Consider the following 15,790-nt stretch of genomic DNA (forward strand, 5'->3'; position numbering starts at 1 on the left):
TGCCGGTTTTCTCCGTTGTGTCTCGAGATGCGTTTGGAGCCTTTCTCTGCCTCTCTCCCTCCGATGGCTCTACTAGCCTCTTCTAGACTGCCTTGGCCAGGCAGGAGGGGGCAGCGGAGGAGAAAGAAGGCAGAACACATCCGATATCGGATGCTTTGCTAGTCAAGATGCAGCTGTTAATCGCCACTGGCTGGCAAGGGCTGCTCAGGACGTTTCTTGCACTGAAAGCACACCTAGGGTAGTGGTGCAAGAAGTGGGACCTAAAGGGGGGAAACGAGGCTGTGAGTCTTGGGGAGCGGCTTTGGAGCTGATCCTGAGCGCGGTGCAGCTCCTCGGGGTGCAGAGCTCAAGCTCCTCTTAAGGTCCTGCCGGCTCCTTCTCTGGCTCTGCAGGGAAGGTTTGAGAGGGGATGTGTGTGTGCCTGTGTGCGACTTCAGTGCGGCAAGCGCTGGTGCCACAGCCTGGGCTGTAATACCGCTGTGAGGTAGTTTGACGTGATCCTGCTGTTTTGTCAATAACTTGGAAAGTTTTGAAATAACTGCTTCAAAGTGTTCAAATGATACGTTGCTCCCTAATCTGTCTCTGCTGCTGCCAACGCTTCTGAGTAACCAATTTACCATGCGCTTAACCTTTTAGGGCTTTTCCTCCCTAGGCATTACTCTGTAACTCCTACTAAAAAAAAGAAAATTGCCATTGCCCTTCTCAGAGGTGCCTAATGATTTCCAGGTGGTTTTTGGCAGCCTCTGTTTTTTAAAAATGTGTTGAGCACGCAACTTCTGAAATCGGGATGCTCTTGAAATGTCCGACGGACGTTTGAGCATGGGGTCCCTCAATTTTCTCGAAACTGAGAGAACTGGGACTCAGAAGGCTAGGGCTGCAGGTGGGAGCTTCCCAAGAGAGATGGGAAGAGATCAAACCCCAGGGAGTGGAGCTGTGCAGGGGCTCCCTGCTCAGGCCCTGCCTTGCCTTTGTTTCTATGGCCACGTCTCAACATTTCTTCTGCCTCCCTTCCCGATCTGTAAAAAGGGGATAGCCCCTCTGGGGAGTGCTGAGATGAGATGGAGGAAGTCTAAATGCAATCTAAAAATAGCTGAATTAAAAAATTGCAAGTCAAAATCTACGTCTTTCTCACACAAAACTCCTGATGACTTCAAAGGCAGATTAAAGACTTTGCCTGTGTCAGGTCTTCAGTATTTGGCCCAAGAATTAGACAAATGGAATAGTGTGAGAATGTTTGCCAGAAAACTGGAGAAGGGAGAGATAAGGTAACAGATGAAATACTTAAAGTCAGCATTTAAGGACATTGCTGCCTGTGGAGATAATTTTATCAACTTGAGGGACAACCATTTCTCCTATAAAGTCAAGTCTACCCTTTACATAGCTATTTAAAATGGTGTTTGTTAAAAATTTGTTTAACTGTGCTGCGGGAGCCTGCTGTGGGACAACCAGGTCCAATGTCTGTACTAATGATAGGTTTGTGGATTCTCCACCTACTGCTCTTCATTTTGACAGTATTTCGACTTTGAAAATTAGACCTCTGTGTGTTGGGGTGGTGTATTACCTTTTAAGAAGAGAAAAAAAATGGTCCTGCTCTTGGTCTTGTCCTGAATCCTCTTGCGCATGAAAGGGAGGGAAGGAGGTGGTGACTGTTACTGGGGCTGGAGCAGTACAAAGAATTGGTTTCTAGTTTGGTGGCCAGAGTGACTTCTGTCTCCGACTCCCATCCCTCAAATTATGTTTTGGTGTGAAAATGTTTTGTCCTATCCTAAAACCAGAAGTCAGTATTATATTTTAATCTGCAGGCTGCTCTGAGTGGAAAAAAAAGGAGGGGGGGGGCGGGGAAATAAAATTAGAGATGTGACTCAATATTGATTTCTACTTGTTTTTGTGGAAATGCTAAAAATGCCAAGATGAAATATTTGGACTTTTCCTTGTGTTTCTTTTCCATTTTTTGTTAGAAGCTCTTTGCCCAGTTTGACTCCAATTCCTGAATAATTCATAGCCTGTGAATAGCTTCCTCCTCCTTTGGTAAATAGACTCTTTGTCCCAAGTGCTTGGCAAGCACGAAGCAGTGTCATCCTGCTGAGTCGCTGGTTCGAGAGCCGAGGTGCTCACGGTGCCGTGTGTTCTCTCCGCAGAGTTATGTCATGCCCAGACCACCAAAGGGCTCCATGAGGATTTATAGAAGATGCCCCGTGTCTTGGCGCCTCTGGTGCTCCTTCTGCTGTGGCTAATGAAGATCGCTGCCAGCCCCCATTCCCTGAGGATCGGTGAGTACAAAGCTTGCTCTGCCCTGCATTTAATCATCCCTCCCCTCATCGTTTGGGCCACTCTGGGTAGACGTGCTTGGCCAGGGGAAGCCAAGCCTTGCTGGGGTGCATGGGCTCCCTGCGTGGTGGTTGCTCCCCGTTCGGGTGGGGCTGAGGCACTTGCTGAGCTACCGTGTCCCACCTGCATTTTGGAAACGTTCTTTCCTTCATCTTGTAAATGAAATGCAGTTTATATTGAGCATACGTCTTTGCATTGATTTTTATGGTGGTAATGTTACCTGATGGGAATCTCTTCCTGTATAAATTTGACGTGAAAGCTACTCCTCGAAGAGGCACTGAGGGATGAAACTTGCTGCCTGCCTCTGCCCTACCCCCCTTGATGTTCTCCTAAGCTCAACACAAAAGGAAATAGTTTTTTGTCACAAATCTATTTGTCCCCACATTGATGAGCAAGGAGTGTTTGAGCCCAAACTGAGCCTAGTTAAGCGGTGCCACAAGAACATTAATAACTCCAAAACCCTCCGTTTTTAAGAGGGTCCTATGCATTCGGTCTCCTCTGGGCTTTATTAAAAAGTGTTTAGGAAGAGGTCATCTTCGCTTGCTGCCTGTGCGCATTAGGGAAAAGAAATGTATCCAGAAACCTTGTAATGAAAGTTGCTTCATAGTAGTGGCACTTTGCTCTGTTGTTTAGAAAGGAAACTGCTTTACCTGACTTTTCTCTCTGGAGCTACTAGCTGGTTTTATTAACTATTTTTTTGCAGATGAGAAGCTAGTCTATTCCTGTCTCCATTTGCAACTTTCACAGGTGACACGAAGTAAAATTACTTCTCCCCTCTGCTAGCAGGGCATGGAGCAGCTCAGAAACAGCAAGGGAGGGTTTGTGCTGGCAGGTGTCTGGGAAGGGTGGCTGGGTGGTTTAGATCCCCAGCATCTGTGATTCATGTACAGCACTCATGCTGCATAGTCTCAGCTCCGCAGGCTGCATTTCATGTTGATTGGCAGATCCTCCACTTGAGCCAGCAGACGGGGATGGGGATGGACGGTATATTATCAGGATGCTGAAGGTGAAAGATCCTTCATTACGCCTTGTGCCCCAGCCATCTCCTTCTGTGGGGAAAGTACTGTGGGTGCTTGGGAGTGTGAGGGGAAGGGGAGCTCCCCCGGCAGCGCACGTAGCAGCACTGGGCTGCAAACCAGTCTGGGAACTGGCGTGATTGTCCACCTCCACAGTGCAACCCAGAGTGAAATGGAAAGGTGTTTGAGAGGGATGGGACTGTGCTTTTGTGTTGCTGGCTGAGGACTGGAAATGAAATTCTGTGCTGCACCGCTCTGGGGCAACTACCAGGTGGAACTAGCTGCTGCCTTCAGGTCTCAGCTCGGTGCATGCTCAGGGGCTCCCTAAATGGAGTTGATGGTGGCTGCTGGGAGGCCACGACAGCGCTAACCCCTGAGGGCAGGCAAGAAGAAGCCGGAGTGTCTGTGTGTTCAGGGGACACGTGAGCATCTGCGGTGGTGGTAGAAAATCTGTCTCCCTCCATCTGTCCAAATACTAGTTTTGTTTTCTGTGCCTGGTATCTGCTGCTGGGTGAAGGAGATCTTGACACGCTGCTGGGGCCTCAAGGAATATCCATAACAGAAATTACTCACACGCTTGAACACAGGCATGGTTCACATGTCCCGGTCCCACTGCCTCGTAGAGGTACAAAACTGTATGGCTCTGAGCTTAGCAGAGACGCACGGTGGTGAATAGCTGAGCGCACGCTGGTTAAACGTGAGCCTCTCCTCCTTAGCACTGCGCACCTGCAGAGGCCGAGGGCTGCAGTGCCGGTGGTTAGGCTGCTGCGCAGAGTTACCCAGCGACGGTCTGCCGGTGCTTTGGTCTCCATCCCAGAGACTGCTCCACCAGCGGTTTTCAACTCTCTCGCGCTGAGGTCATGCTCTCTTGGACCCGTCTCTCCAGTTTTAAAATCCTCATGCATTTAGAAATCCTTTGCTTTTTACTTTCCTTTGCAAAAATGATGGAGCTGCTCCAGACACAGTTGCTCTTAAAACTTACACCACCGCTGCCTGGTCCAGGATGGAAATGCTGGATTTCCTTAGCCTGCACAGGGCAAGGCAGTGGAAATCTGTCTGTTGAATCCTCCTAGGACTGAAGAACTTGTATTAAGATGTTGCAAAGCGAATGTGGAAGTCAAGATTTCAAAGGAGTAATGTTGTTGAGGGAATGGGAAGGAACTTTCCTGATCCTTCTAAAAGGCACTGGAGGTCGTGGCTTCTATGCCAGAGATCCTGCAGTCAAGTCACAGGTGTCTCCAGGCACCTCCTGCCTCTGGGGAATGGAAGACCAGCAGTCCTGACCTTGGACCCGGCTGATTCCCACACGTGAGCCTAAAGCAAGAATTTACTGAGGAAGGGGAAGCTCAGGTAAGTATGTTAGTACATATCTACTGCTTTTCTTTGCTTATGGCCACAGAGCTAACTTCTCTGAAAATGGCGTCTGAAGCAGATGGGCAAAGAGCTGAGGAGGGGTTTGGGGTTTTGGTTTTGTTTCTTCAAGACACAGTTTTATTTTAACAATATATTCCAGCAAAAAAGTTAATAAAAATAAAGCACAAAATAAAAGGAGAGAAAAAATATTACTAGCAGCCCTGAAATCATTCCCAAGTGCATGCTTTTGGCAAGGCAGGGAGATGTGATATCTAGCAACATAAATCAATGCACTGCATAGAAAAGGAAAACAGACCAGCATGAACATTTAAATATTCAAAGAAAATGCAAGCTAACATTTAAAGTAATTCTGAAAGCCATCTGGTAATGGACTGCTCAGATGCACGGTTATGATTAGTAATGAGAGGTGAACATAGGCAATGCCATATCTGGTTTCTTCACCAAGTTGCTAGAAGAGATTATTGCCAGCTGCGCTTGGCTTCCAGGGTAGAAGGAGGCATGGTGGTGCTGACTCAGGGGCACTTGGCTTGGCTTTTAAACTAAGCTCTGAGCTTCCCTGCTGCTGCTTTCTTGGGGTTTCGGGTGGATCTTGGCCCTGATATTTCTCAGTGGAGTTTCTAGGCAGCAGATTGCTTAATCTTTGAGAGCACAGTGAGAGGAAGTTTTGCTAGCCTGGACAAGACCAACAATGAGTGTTGCATTGCAGTGAGCTTTAGAGGCATCATCTATGCAAAAAAATGAGCAGAATATAGGCTACAGGGTGTCCTTCCCTGTGACTTTGGCTTGCATAGGAACAATCTGTAGCCTATCGTATGCTCTATTTCTCTCCTGGATACACAGGATAAAACAACGGTGCAGACCTTTTTTTCAGCCTCTTCCTTCAGCCTTAAACCCTGTGTATTCCCTTCTGATCCCATCCTGGAGAAAGTCTCCTAGTTCACATTGTTCTGGAGTCCTTTGCGGGGAAAAACGCTGACCCATGTGCTTTATCCAAAACAGTGTCTTTTTACTAAGAGTGTCGACTGTGATCAGGGTGTGAAGAAGCAGGCAGGAATGGGCATGTTCTCAGAAATTTTGAAGAGCTCCAGGAGGTATGTAAGGAATTGTCTCAAGACATCCCGTAGCCCTTGAAAGAGCCAATGTATGTCCTAACAAAATGTCCTGGGAGCAAAACCCAATAGTTGGTGCTTGCCTAGCATGTGCGCTTGCACACAGTCTTGCATCCAACCACACCAAAAGCATGAAAGATATCAGCTCCCTCTGGCCTGCCCCAGTGCCTGGCAAGGAGGATGGCTGGTGCAGTGCGCTGTGGGCCAGCATCTCCCCTAGCTCTGGTTTCCTGCGGCATATACTGGCTGTAGAAGTAATTCTGGCTTTATCTTTTGTTTGTTCACTCATGCTCAATAAAGTGTCAGGAAATTTACTTGAGTTATTTACAGAGTTATTTACTTGGTCTTACAGAGCAGGCCGTCAGAGCCCTAAATTGGTATTCTCTTGCTAGATTCATTGGGTGTACTAACAGCTCATTTAAAATTCATATACAAGCCAAAGTTGTAGTTTATACATGGCATTGCCCTAACTAGCAGTAGGCTCAGTAGTGCTGACATACGATCTACTGACAAACTCCTTCAGCTCTTTAAAGTGCTCTTTTCTGTAATTGCCTCTGTCTGTCCAAATCCCTTCCCTCCCTCTACCTCCCAACTTTGCAAACTTTATACAAAAGGCAAGATGCAGCTCTAGCATTTCGGGTATTTTGTTTGGTGAAACCTAGTGTTCTTCTACCCCATACCCGGTGAAAATGCATCCACCACTTGCTCAGCTGATAATTGAAGCAATCTGCACTGCTGTCCCAGTGATTGTGGTAAGGTTTCATCCACCAGAGAATCAATGTGTGGTCAAAGTCTCCATGAATCCAAACTGGCAGTGGGCTGTCACTAGAAGTGCCAGCCTGGGACATTTGTCCTTGTTTCTAGGCATGTTTCCAAAAATCTGGAATACCTAAAGGGCTGTGAATCTCCTACATCTGCTCTGATAGTGGAACGATAATGTCAAGAAAATGTTCTTGGGATCCCCCAGAGCATGCGGAGTCGTGGGAAAGCACTGGCATTTAGCTGTGCATGCTGAAGTAGGTGGGAAGAGGCAGATTGGAGACATGCATCCAGCTTTTTCTGCATCACTGTGATTGTATAGTGCCCCTCTATTTCCTACCTATCACCCTGGCACAGACCTGTGTGGCAGAGCATCATTTGTGTGGCCTTGCATCCCTGCCTGATTACCCTCCCGAGGTGTTTATGATACTAAGCCACTTGTGTAGTGAGCTAAAGGTCCCATAGCTGCACGGTGTGCTTCTGCCCTCTCCAATGCTGTTTGTACATTGGTGGGTCTGAGCTGGAGGCTGAAGCAAGGAAGAAGCACTGAGCATTAAAAATGTGTAAGGCAAAAATGAACGATAATGGCAATGAACAGAATTGTGGACCATTTAGTTCAGCTTCCCCCGGTCCCAGAGGATATACATAATTCTCCTGAAGGCACTGCAGAGAAGATCCCACAAGGCAGCATGTTATTTAACATTACCAAAGGATGACAGTGCCACTGATGATGAAGGTGCAGTCAGTCCCCTGGATGCTGTAAGAGAAAAATGTCGATGCCAGCCCCCGTGGGCAGGTACAAATGTTTCCTCCCAGGGGTGCAGTCCGAGATGGGGAGAAACACGACTGTGCCCTTTATGGCAGGCGGGGAGAGCTGCGGCTTTGTGGCAGGTTGGCTTGTGCCAACCCCATATCCTGATGGCAGCTTGCTGACACGGCTTGCAACTCCACTTCTCTCGCCTGCGTGGAGGCAGAGGAGCGCGTTTTACACAGACAGGCAAAGCACAAACTCCTTTCCTTATGCAGTGCTGCTTTCTGGCATATCCAAGGCCCTTGTGGATGATACCAATGCAACTGCAATAAACTGCTGTCCCCCAATTCGCTGTACCCCAGCAGAGAAATGGCCTTACCCTGGCTTTGAACCCAGCAAGGCTGCTGCGATCAGCTTAAAGCAGAGAAACAATCTCGGAGTCTCACATGGTGGTGCTGTTGCTGGAAAACCTTTCCGCTTGTAATTACGATTAGTGTTTAAGGAAACAAAGCTTCTGGTAGGGGTTAGGTGACTCTCCCTGGCTGGCTGTCCCTCCGGCGGTGGGAGCAGAGGCGTTAGGTGCTGCCTGTGCAGGAGGGGGCACAGCTAATGACTCCTCGCCAGAAGGCAGCAGGCTGGAGGGGAAGAATGGGCTGGAAACAAAGCAGGTTGCTGAGACATGTACGATTAGCTGGCTTCTCTGTGCGTGGACCTCACTGTTTTTAAAGGATTAAAAGGAAACCTTCTGCGCTGGTCACCATTGCGAGCTGCAGGGCCGCAGTGCCCGAGGCCGTACCCGCACACCTGGAGGGCAACAGCGCGTGTTGGACAGACGCTTTCAAGTCCCGTTGTGTTTGGACTGTGATAATACCAGTCTGGCTTGAGGAGTGGGGTGTCGCTGCTTTGGGGGTCAGGTCGAGGGGCACCTTGTGGGCATGAGGGAGAGTGGAGGAGTTAACTGTTTGCAAAATGTTTGCCAAATTGCATCTGGAGAAATAAGGCATGAATGGAGGGCTGTCCCCATGCTGCGGTGACGGGAGCAGGTGTGGGCTGCAGCTAGATTGACATTAAACGTGGGTAGATGGTTTCCATGTGTGTGCTGGGGTCCTAGTCCCTAGGAACCCCAGCTAGAGGCTTTCCCAGGGGTGCCCCATGGCTCCCCTCAAGTCCGCACAGTAGTTGCCCATCTCCTGGAGACCTGCCCTACGGTGCTAGGAAGAGTGGCTAACAGTGCCCCATCTCCTAGCCGTACCTTCCCTGTCCTGGGTGGTCTTGTAAAGGCAACTCATCCATGAAGGCTACTTCCAGGATAAAAGGAGCCTTTTTTCCAGGAAAAGGCAACTGAAGCTGTTCAAAGAGGGGCTGCACGCTGCTGGTGACTGCTGCGGTCTCTTATCTAACCCCTTCTTCTCTGAAATGATCAGGTGAAAAGTGTTTTTCTTGAATGCTTTCAGACGCCAGGGCAGAGTGTTCAGGCTCCCTGCACGTGTGCTGAGGTTGGTATCTGAGGAGAACGTGGTCGCTGGGTGGTCACCGTGTGCTGGCAGGGTTTTGCATGCTGTTCCGACTGGCTCTGCAAACGTGAGTTTTCCTGGGGATGTGCTGGGCGGCTTCGCTGCCTGCAGAGGCAGGAGGCTTGCTAGCACCATCGAAGTGCGAGCGAAAACTGCGGGAGGAAAGCGAGCGCTTCCGAGCGAGGAGCCCTGGGAGAAAGCGACTGGGAATTGGGTTGAGCTGCAGGCAAGTACTTGAGCAGTACTTGAGGGATGTAGATGTCCTGCATCCCTGCTTCCTTGCGCTTTGATTTTAAACAGTGAGGGGCCTATTTGGCATACTGGCTGAAGACTGGATACCAAAGAGGGAGAGACTGATGGTTTCCTCCACCACAGAGATTTGTTTCTGCATGAATTGCATGTGATCAGGGTTGAATGCATTTGGCTTAAAATGGACTGCGCCGCATGCTCCAGGCAGCCTTCATGGAAGAAAGAGGGACTTGGTATAAAGCGGGGTGACCTGCCCTGCCGTTGATGGCTCTGCAGGAGGAAGGTGGCCATGCCATGTGCCAGGCAGCCCAGCGCCCGCGAGGCTGCGCCCCGGGGCAGGCAGTGCCCCTTGCCTCGCCTGGGAGATCGGTGTGTGTCTCTCTAGGCTGCAGTTTTGCCACATAAAACATGTTGAGCTCCTGGTCTACAGCTAAGGAATCCAGCACTGTAATAATATGAATAATAAATAATAAGCAGATTTATATCTTAGATCAACGCTACAGGGCATGGAGTGAGGAGAGGTGTGGATTCAGCGAGACAGACCCTCTCTTTATGTGTTTTGCATCTCTGTGGCAGAGTTATTTTTACTGATCTGTTCCTGTTCATTAATGTCTGAGAGGCAGACTACATTGTACATCCCAAGAGGCCTTAAGCTTTGTTTTGATTCATTATATATCCGCATACATATTATATCGGTATAGATCTCTGTGTGCAGAGCATCTGGATGGGAAAGTCAGCTGGTAGTTATGGAAAAGAGCCATGTTGCTCAAGTGGCAAATCAGCGTAGAGGTCTATTTTTTCATTTGCCTGTTTAATGAAAGTTATTTGCTCACCAGCACAGGTAACACCGGTGCGCCTGGGCACAGCAGCCAGCTGCTGCCCTGTGCTGTACTGCTTTGTAGGTCTGGAAGGTGACTGGGTTTAAGTAGGTGCTAATTCAGCAGGAAGAGGAAAATGTGCTTTAAGGAGAGGGGCCAGGGAGAGAGGGGCTGGTGACTGAAAAGGTCATATTTACGTCTCTTGCAGGCACAGCCCTGTGCAGTCGCAGGGGCAGCAACAGAGAGCACACGGACAGGTGCATGCTCAGAGTTTTGCTTCAGAGGTCTGGTTTTTGGCTTTTGTTCCTGAATGTTGAAGATTCTCCCTGAGCCAAGGATCAGGATCTGAGAGCCATATAACCTGTTTTATATCTAAATACTGTTACTGCCCCTGGGCAGCACTTTGTGTATTTAGCCACTGAGACGTTTTAGATACAGATCTTTTTGTTTCATAGAGTGAAAGCTATTCATAGCAAGAGCTACTCTGTCATTTCTTTCATTATTTTTTCACATATATATGAGAATAAAAAAGTCAATTACGTGAATGAAAGATGCTTGGTTCCCTGCCTAAACAGCTGCCAAAATTAATTCCAACTCTGAGCCAAACTCAGCAAAGCTGGAATTTCTGCAGAAGGCTCCAGTGCGGCATGAGATAGGCTTGTGCATTCGTCTGCATTACAGATTACTGCTGCCCAGCCTCTTGCCCTTGGCTATCCGTGTAGGCAGTTGAGGAAGAATGGATTTCACACACTCTGTGGTGAGCTTGACTTCACTGCAGAATAAGCCTGAATTAAATATCCTTAGCAGACCCTTGCTGGAGTGAGTGCCATCACACTGCAAAGCAGTGCTCACTTGATAGAGAGCAGCTGTCTTGGCAGCTCAGAGCACCTGAAAACTTAGTGCCAGCATCAGCAATACTTTGAGCTTCAAATTTGTTCCTCCCCATGGACCAATTAACTTGCATTTAAAAAACCACCTGAATTGAGCAGGAGATTTTCTGGATGTGGGCAGGAGCTGGGTTGAGTTACAAAATTTGAATAAGCAGGCAGGGGAAGCAAGCCCTCCATCCAGGCAGCAGCCGCTGGTGCGGGAGGGCAGGGAGCAGTTATAAGGCTGACTACTGAGGATGGGGCACCTGTGGATACATGGCTGAAGAGCATGGTTGCTTGCTTTTAGGGAGATGCATATCTGCAGTGACTATGACGTGATTTGAAGGTCGTTTTAGGAAGTGAAGTGGAGGATAGCTTTGCAGATTAAGGAGTGGCCCAAGTTTCTAAAGGTGAGTTGAGATAAAGCCAAAGTTGTTACCTGTGAGCTATTACAACCTTTCTGAGAAGGCAAACTGGAGGATGGCAGATGGGAGGAGGAAGACAGCAAGGCAACTCCAGCTTGTAAAGTCTGCTGGAGCAGAGCTGAGATCCTCACACTGTGAGTGTAAGGTAGGGTTTCTTTCTGTTTGAAACGATACGCCTTGTGCTCAGAGGTTTATTCCTCGTTCTCTTGCTGTGTAACTCTTGGCAAGTTCACTTTTCCTTGCTCTGTAGACGGGTGGACTGCAAGCTCAGGGGCCATCTCTCGTGGATGCAATGTGTGCAGTGCTCAGCTCAGTGACGTGTTAAAGCCCTCTTGCTGGCATTAGGCACTGCAGGGCTGTTGGGCAACCTTCCCAGAAAAGGTGCTTTTGACCTGAAAGGGCACTTATCTCAAGTGCCCCTCTGCAGTGAATTGCTTGTGGCTCAGTTTAAGGTAAACACACCCCTGTGAAGCTAAAAGCCCAGGTTGTCCTGGCTTGGATTCAGAAGCTCTAGCTCTTGGTATCCAGGTGTTTTGGACCTACAGCATTTGAAAAAGTCCTAACCCCAGAAGCAGAGAACAACCTGCTGACAAAGCAGGTGAGAGAGATCCTAGCTCCCTGCATGCCGGGCCCTACACAGGGCTCCAGCCTCTGCAAAGCGTAGGTCCTGCCCTTCCCTGCAAAGCCTTGCACCTGGCTTTGTGCTCTTCTTGCTCCTCTTCTCCCTCACAAAGACCTCACTGTGGTGAGATTGAAGCTACTGGCTGAGATTGCTGAAAAAATGCTGAGGAAAAAGGGAAGGATGGAAAAACTCGAAAGAATGAGTTCTGCTTTTCTGTAGGGTATCTGCTATGAAAAGCACAGAGCTGTAGGCTGCGCCGATGGGCAGGAGAAGCAGTGTGCATGTGGGAGAGAAGAGGGCAACACCCAGGGCACAATCCATACCTAAAGCAGCTGTGAGCAGGCAGGACAAATAGGTTCCCTCAGCCTGCATTTTGTTTGTTGCTGGGAAAGCCATCCAAGAAGATGACATCGTGTTAGGGTAGCGTCATTCTTTGGAGTGTTATCTCTGGAGGGGAAAGGAGTGCAGGACGCCTGAGAAGCAGAAGGTAAAGATCCTGGCTGGAGGAGAGCTCCTGAAATGGGGAAGATGTGGGAGATGCATGGAGATGGGTGCTCATAACCATGGCCGTTGTGCCCAAGAGTGGTAACCTGGAGCAGTAGCAGGGCATGGACCACAGGGCTCTTGGGGCTGGCAGAGACCTCCCTGCGGGGAGGGACGTGCAGACCTGGTGCTCGTAGGGCTGGGGGGAATGAGGATGTGAGTAAGCAAACAGGGTAAAGACTGCAAGATTTTAGCTCTGTGGCCCGTAGATAAAAATGAAACGCTAAGCTCAGCGGGCAGAGAAGCAAAGAAAGCAGATGCTCATGTGTCAGCACAGAGGTGGACTTGAGCATGGAGTTAGAGGGGAGCAACAGGGGGATCTGCAGTGGAGGAGCAACTTTGCCCGGTATTTGCCAGCTCTGACTCGACCCCTGCTAAATGAGGACTGTGAGTGTAAGAAGGCTGCAGGGAGGGATGGCTCATTTTCCCAAAGACACCACTAATGAATTCCTCTTGCACCTCCAGACACTGTAGGGGTTTGGAGAGACTAAATGAAACTTTATGTGAAAATGATGGCTGAATGTCAATTCTGCTGTCGAAGCCAATTTGGGAGCCGGAAAGTGCTAAAAGAATTAAGGTTGTTAAATGGAAATAAGTCTACTTGGTTGAGATGAAATAGGGCTTAAATGAGTGAAATTATCTGTGGATTACCCTTGTTAGAGTACTGCCTTATTTAATAAACTGGGTTTTAATCTGCTGCAGGGATTCCTGAAGGAAAAGCTTAGCCTACGGGGGTACATGCATGTGATGAAGGGGAAGGACTGGCTGTGCTGTCATCCTCCAGAATGGAGCCACAAGAGTAAAGGGGAGGTAACAGTTTGCCCATGAGGGCTTTGTACTTTCATGAGGATCTTGTTTGCGGCTCAGTAAGTGGTTTGATCTCTGTTCAAGCTTCTTAGGTAGTTCTTCTCTTTTGCTGGCAGAATAGGAGGCCACTTCTTCTGGTTAGGTGATATCTGTTTGGGATACCACGTGTCCCTGTGGAGCATTTCTAGCGCAGGGCCATGCAGCACTTCATGCTTCCTGGGGTAAATGTAGTCAGACCTCTCCTTGAGCACCGGAAAGGAGTGCTGCAAGGGAACAAACTCTTGCTGTATTTAGGAGGGAAAGAGAGAGTGCTAGAAGTCCTGAGGGCTGCAATTTCATTGCGAAGAGCGAGTCTAATAATTATTAATGGGCATTGATTATCTGCTTCTGCAAGAGCAGATCTGTTGCATAAGAGCAACCAGGTACTCTTAGCTAACTTTAGCTGGCCACCTGACTTAATGCAGATGTCACTTGTCATCTCGCGTGTGTTTCTGTCCCATCTCTCTTTAGTGGTAGTCATAAAAGCATAACTGCTCCAGATGCTTCTAAAATAGTCTGTGGAGGGAAGGACCTGGTCTTAGCGCTGAGCAGTCATCTTTCAGCACTGTAGGACTCTGCTCTTTGCTGCTGGAGCCGGTACCTGAACGCAGGAGCTTACGGGATGCAGGGGGGGCACATGGCTTAGAGGGGAGGTTCTGAATGTGAGATACAAAAGGCTAATGCACAAGGAGGGGTGAGGCTTGATTTTCCTCTTAGTCATGTAATTCTGAGGTTTCAGAATATCTTATGTTCTGTACTTGGAAAATTCAAGAATTTTCAAGCTGCTTTCAGACAGTTTTGAGAGAGAAATCAACTCCAAAGTCATTGGTGGGTTAGGAGTCTTGGAAAGGATGTGGGAGATCCAGGATCAAACTCCAGCCCCTGTAGGAGTCCGTGGGTAACCTGTCTGGGTTATGCTCCTATCCGTTCAAAGGAGACTGTCTTCTGTAAATATTACAGCTTTGGTAACCCTTGTTGTTGTGGTTGTCAGGAGAGCAAATCAAACTGGCTAGCAGGCAGAGCTGAGCCATTGCCTGCTAGAGCCTTCCCATCTTATATTTTTGCCTCTTTTCCTGGGACTGTCCTGACAACCTGGTCTCTATAATTTTGCATCTCATGCTGCTAAAATTGTGTTCAGGGAGGAAGTTAGAGCTGGGATAGCAGGAAGAAGGCAGGGAAGGGGCTCTATTTGCCCATATATTTTTCCCTTGCTGCGGGGATTGCTGTTCACTACCCTGTGTTGTAGCACAGTGCAGACTCACTGCAGCTGGTCTGTATGTGCCATGTCATCCGGAATTATTCCTGGTTTCATATTGTAGGGGTGCAGACCAGGATGAATGCCTGAGATCTAGCCTAAGGCTCATCCCACATGAGCTTAAGATTTCTGTGATCTTCTTGCCAAGCGCAAGAGATAATGAAGTCTGAAAAGTTGTAATGTGGTGTCAGCTTGGGTTTGCCTGAGGATCTCTACATTCGTTACAGATTCCACCCCTTTCCCAACCCTGATTTGTGGTTCTTCTGCTTGGCAAGAAGGATCCACTAACCTGTATCCGATAGGATCCGCTGCCCCATCTCCCTGCTAGAGGGTTTTGTACTCTCCAGCATCTTACAGAATTTGTGCTTATGGATGCACGTGTGTGCACGCCATGGTGGGTGTTCAATAGCACATTTGATAGCCTCCACCTTGTACCAGATCTGATTCACAGGCATCTAATTTTACCATGGAAGGATACCCCTAATCATACTCCTTCGTTCACCGTGCAGCTGGTTGTGTTCAGCTGCCCCACACATCTTCCCATTTGACCAGCAGCAGATGTCCGTTCTGTCGTTTGGCTTCGGCACTTCAGAACATTTTGTTCTTGCACAGAAGATAGCTTGGCAGTTGCAGACCTTTAGCATTTATTACCTGTTGTGTTTCTATCTGTTTCAGTGGTATGTGGAATTTTTTTTGCGTGCTTGTTGCCTTGAGGGCCCAGGTACAGTGGGAAGAAGTGCTTTATTGTTCCAGGCATGCTCAGAAATAACATGATCTTAGAGATCACACCAGACAAAGCAAAAGAATGGTTAAGTTGTCAATGAAATATCTTGCGGTACTTGTGCAAAGTCTTAGGTATCCCATGCAATAGTCACCCCAGATACCTCACTAGCCCCAGTTGTGCTGCTTCACTGCAGAAACTGGTGTTGGGCTTTTGGGGCCAGGTGAGGCTGCAGTGACTTTGCCCAGGCAGCAAGCAGTACCGCGAGCACTGCAGCTCTCAGCAGAACTTGCCTCAAATTCCCCAGCATGACCATTCTTTAAGACATAATGCTATGGGATAGCTGCCTACCGGGTCTGGCAGAAAGCAAGCACTGTGGTTGTCCAGTTTGTCATGGCTGAGGAGCGTTACCGGGGTAGGACAGGAGTCTCAGCATTTGGGTTTTGGAGCAGAAAGCTTGTTTTCATTGTAACGGCTGTGGTTGAAAAGCCTCTTCTTCTCTCATGCGTTTAAATCCCATGGAGCATCTCATTAGAAGCAAATGATGCCTCAGGCAAGTGGAGCTATAGAAAAGTAATCTTTATTAAGCAT

The 15,790-nt window shown here is 48.5% G+C and overlaps 1 protein-coding gene across 1 annotated transcript in view; it reads left to right on the top strand.

The window, feature by feature from the left end:
* Positions 1-2,138: 2,138 nt before the first annotated feature.
* Positions 2,139-15,790, top strand: part of GRIK4 (glutamate ionotropic receptor kainate type subunit 4) — a 137,076-nt gene continuing 123,424 nt past the window's right edge. Inside the window, exon 1 of the mRNA XM_075172956.1 lies at positions 2,139-2,270. Coding sequence (XP_075029057.1) covers positions 2,189-2,270 — 82 coding nt within the window. The 5' untranslated portion in view covers positions 2,139-2,188. The remainder of the gene's footprint in view (positions 2,271-15,790) is intronic.

Source organism: Calonectris borealis, chromosome 24, assembly GCF_964195595.1.
Source record: "Calonectris borealis chromosome 24, bCalBor7.hap1.2, whole genome shotgun sequence".
Taxonomy (NCBI): domain Eukaryota; kingdom Metazoa; phylum Chordata; class Aves; order Procellariiformes; family Procellariidae; genus Calonectris; species Calonectris borealis.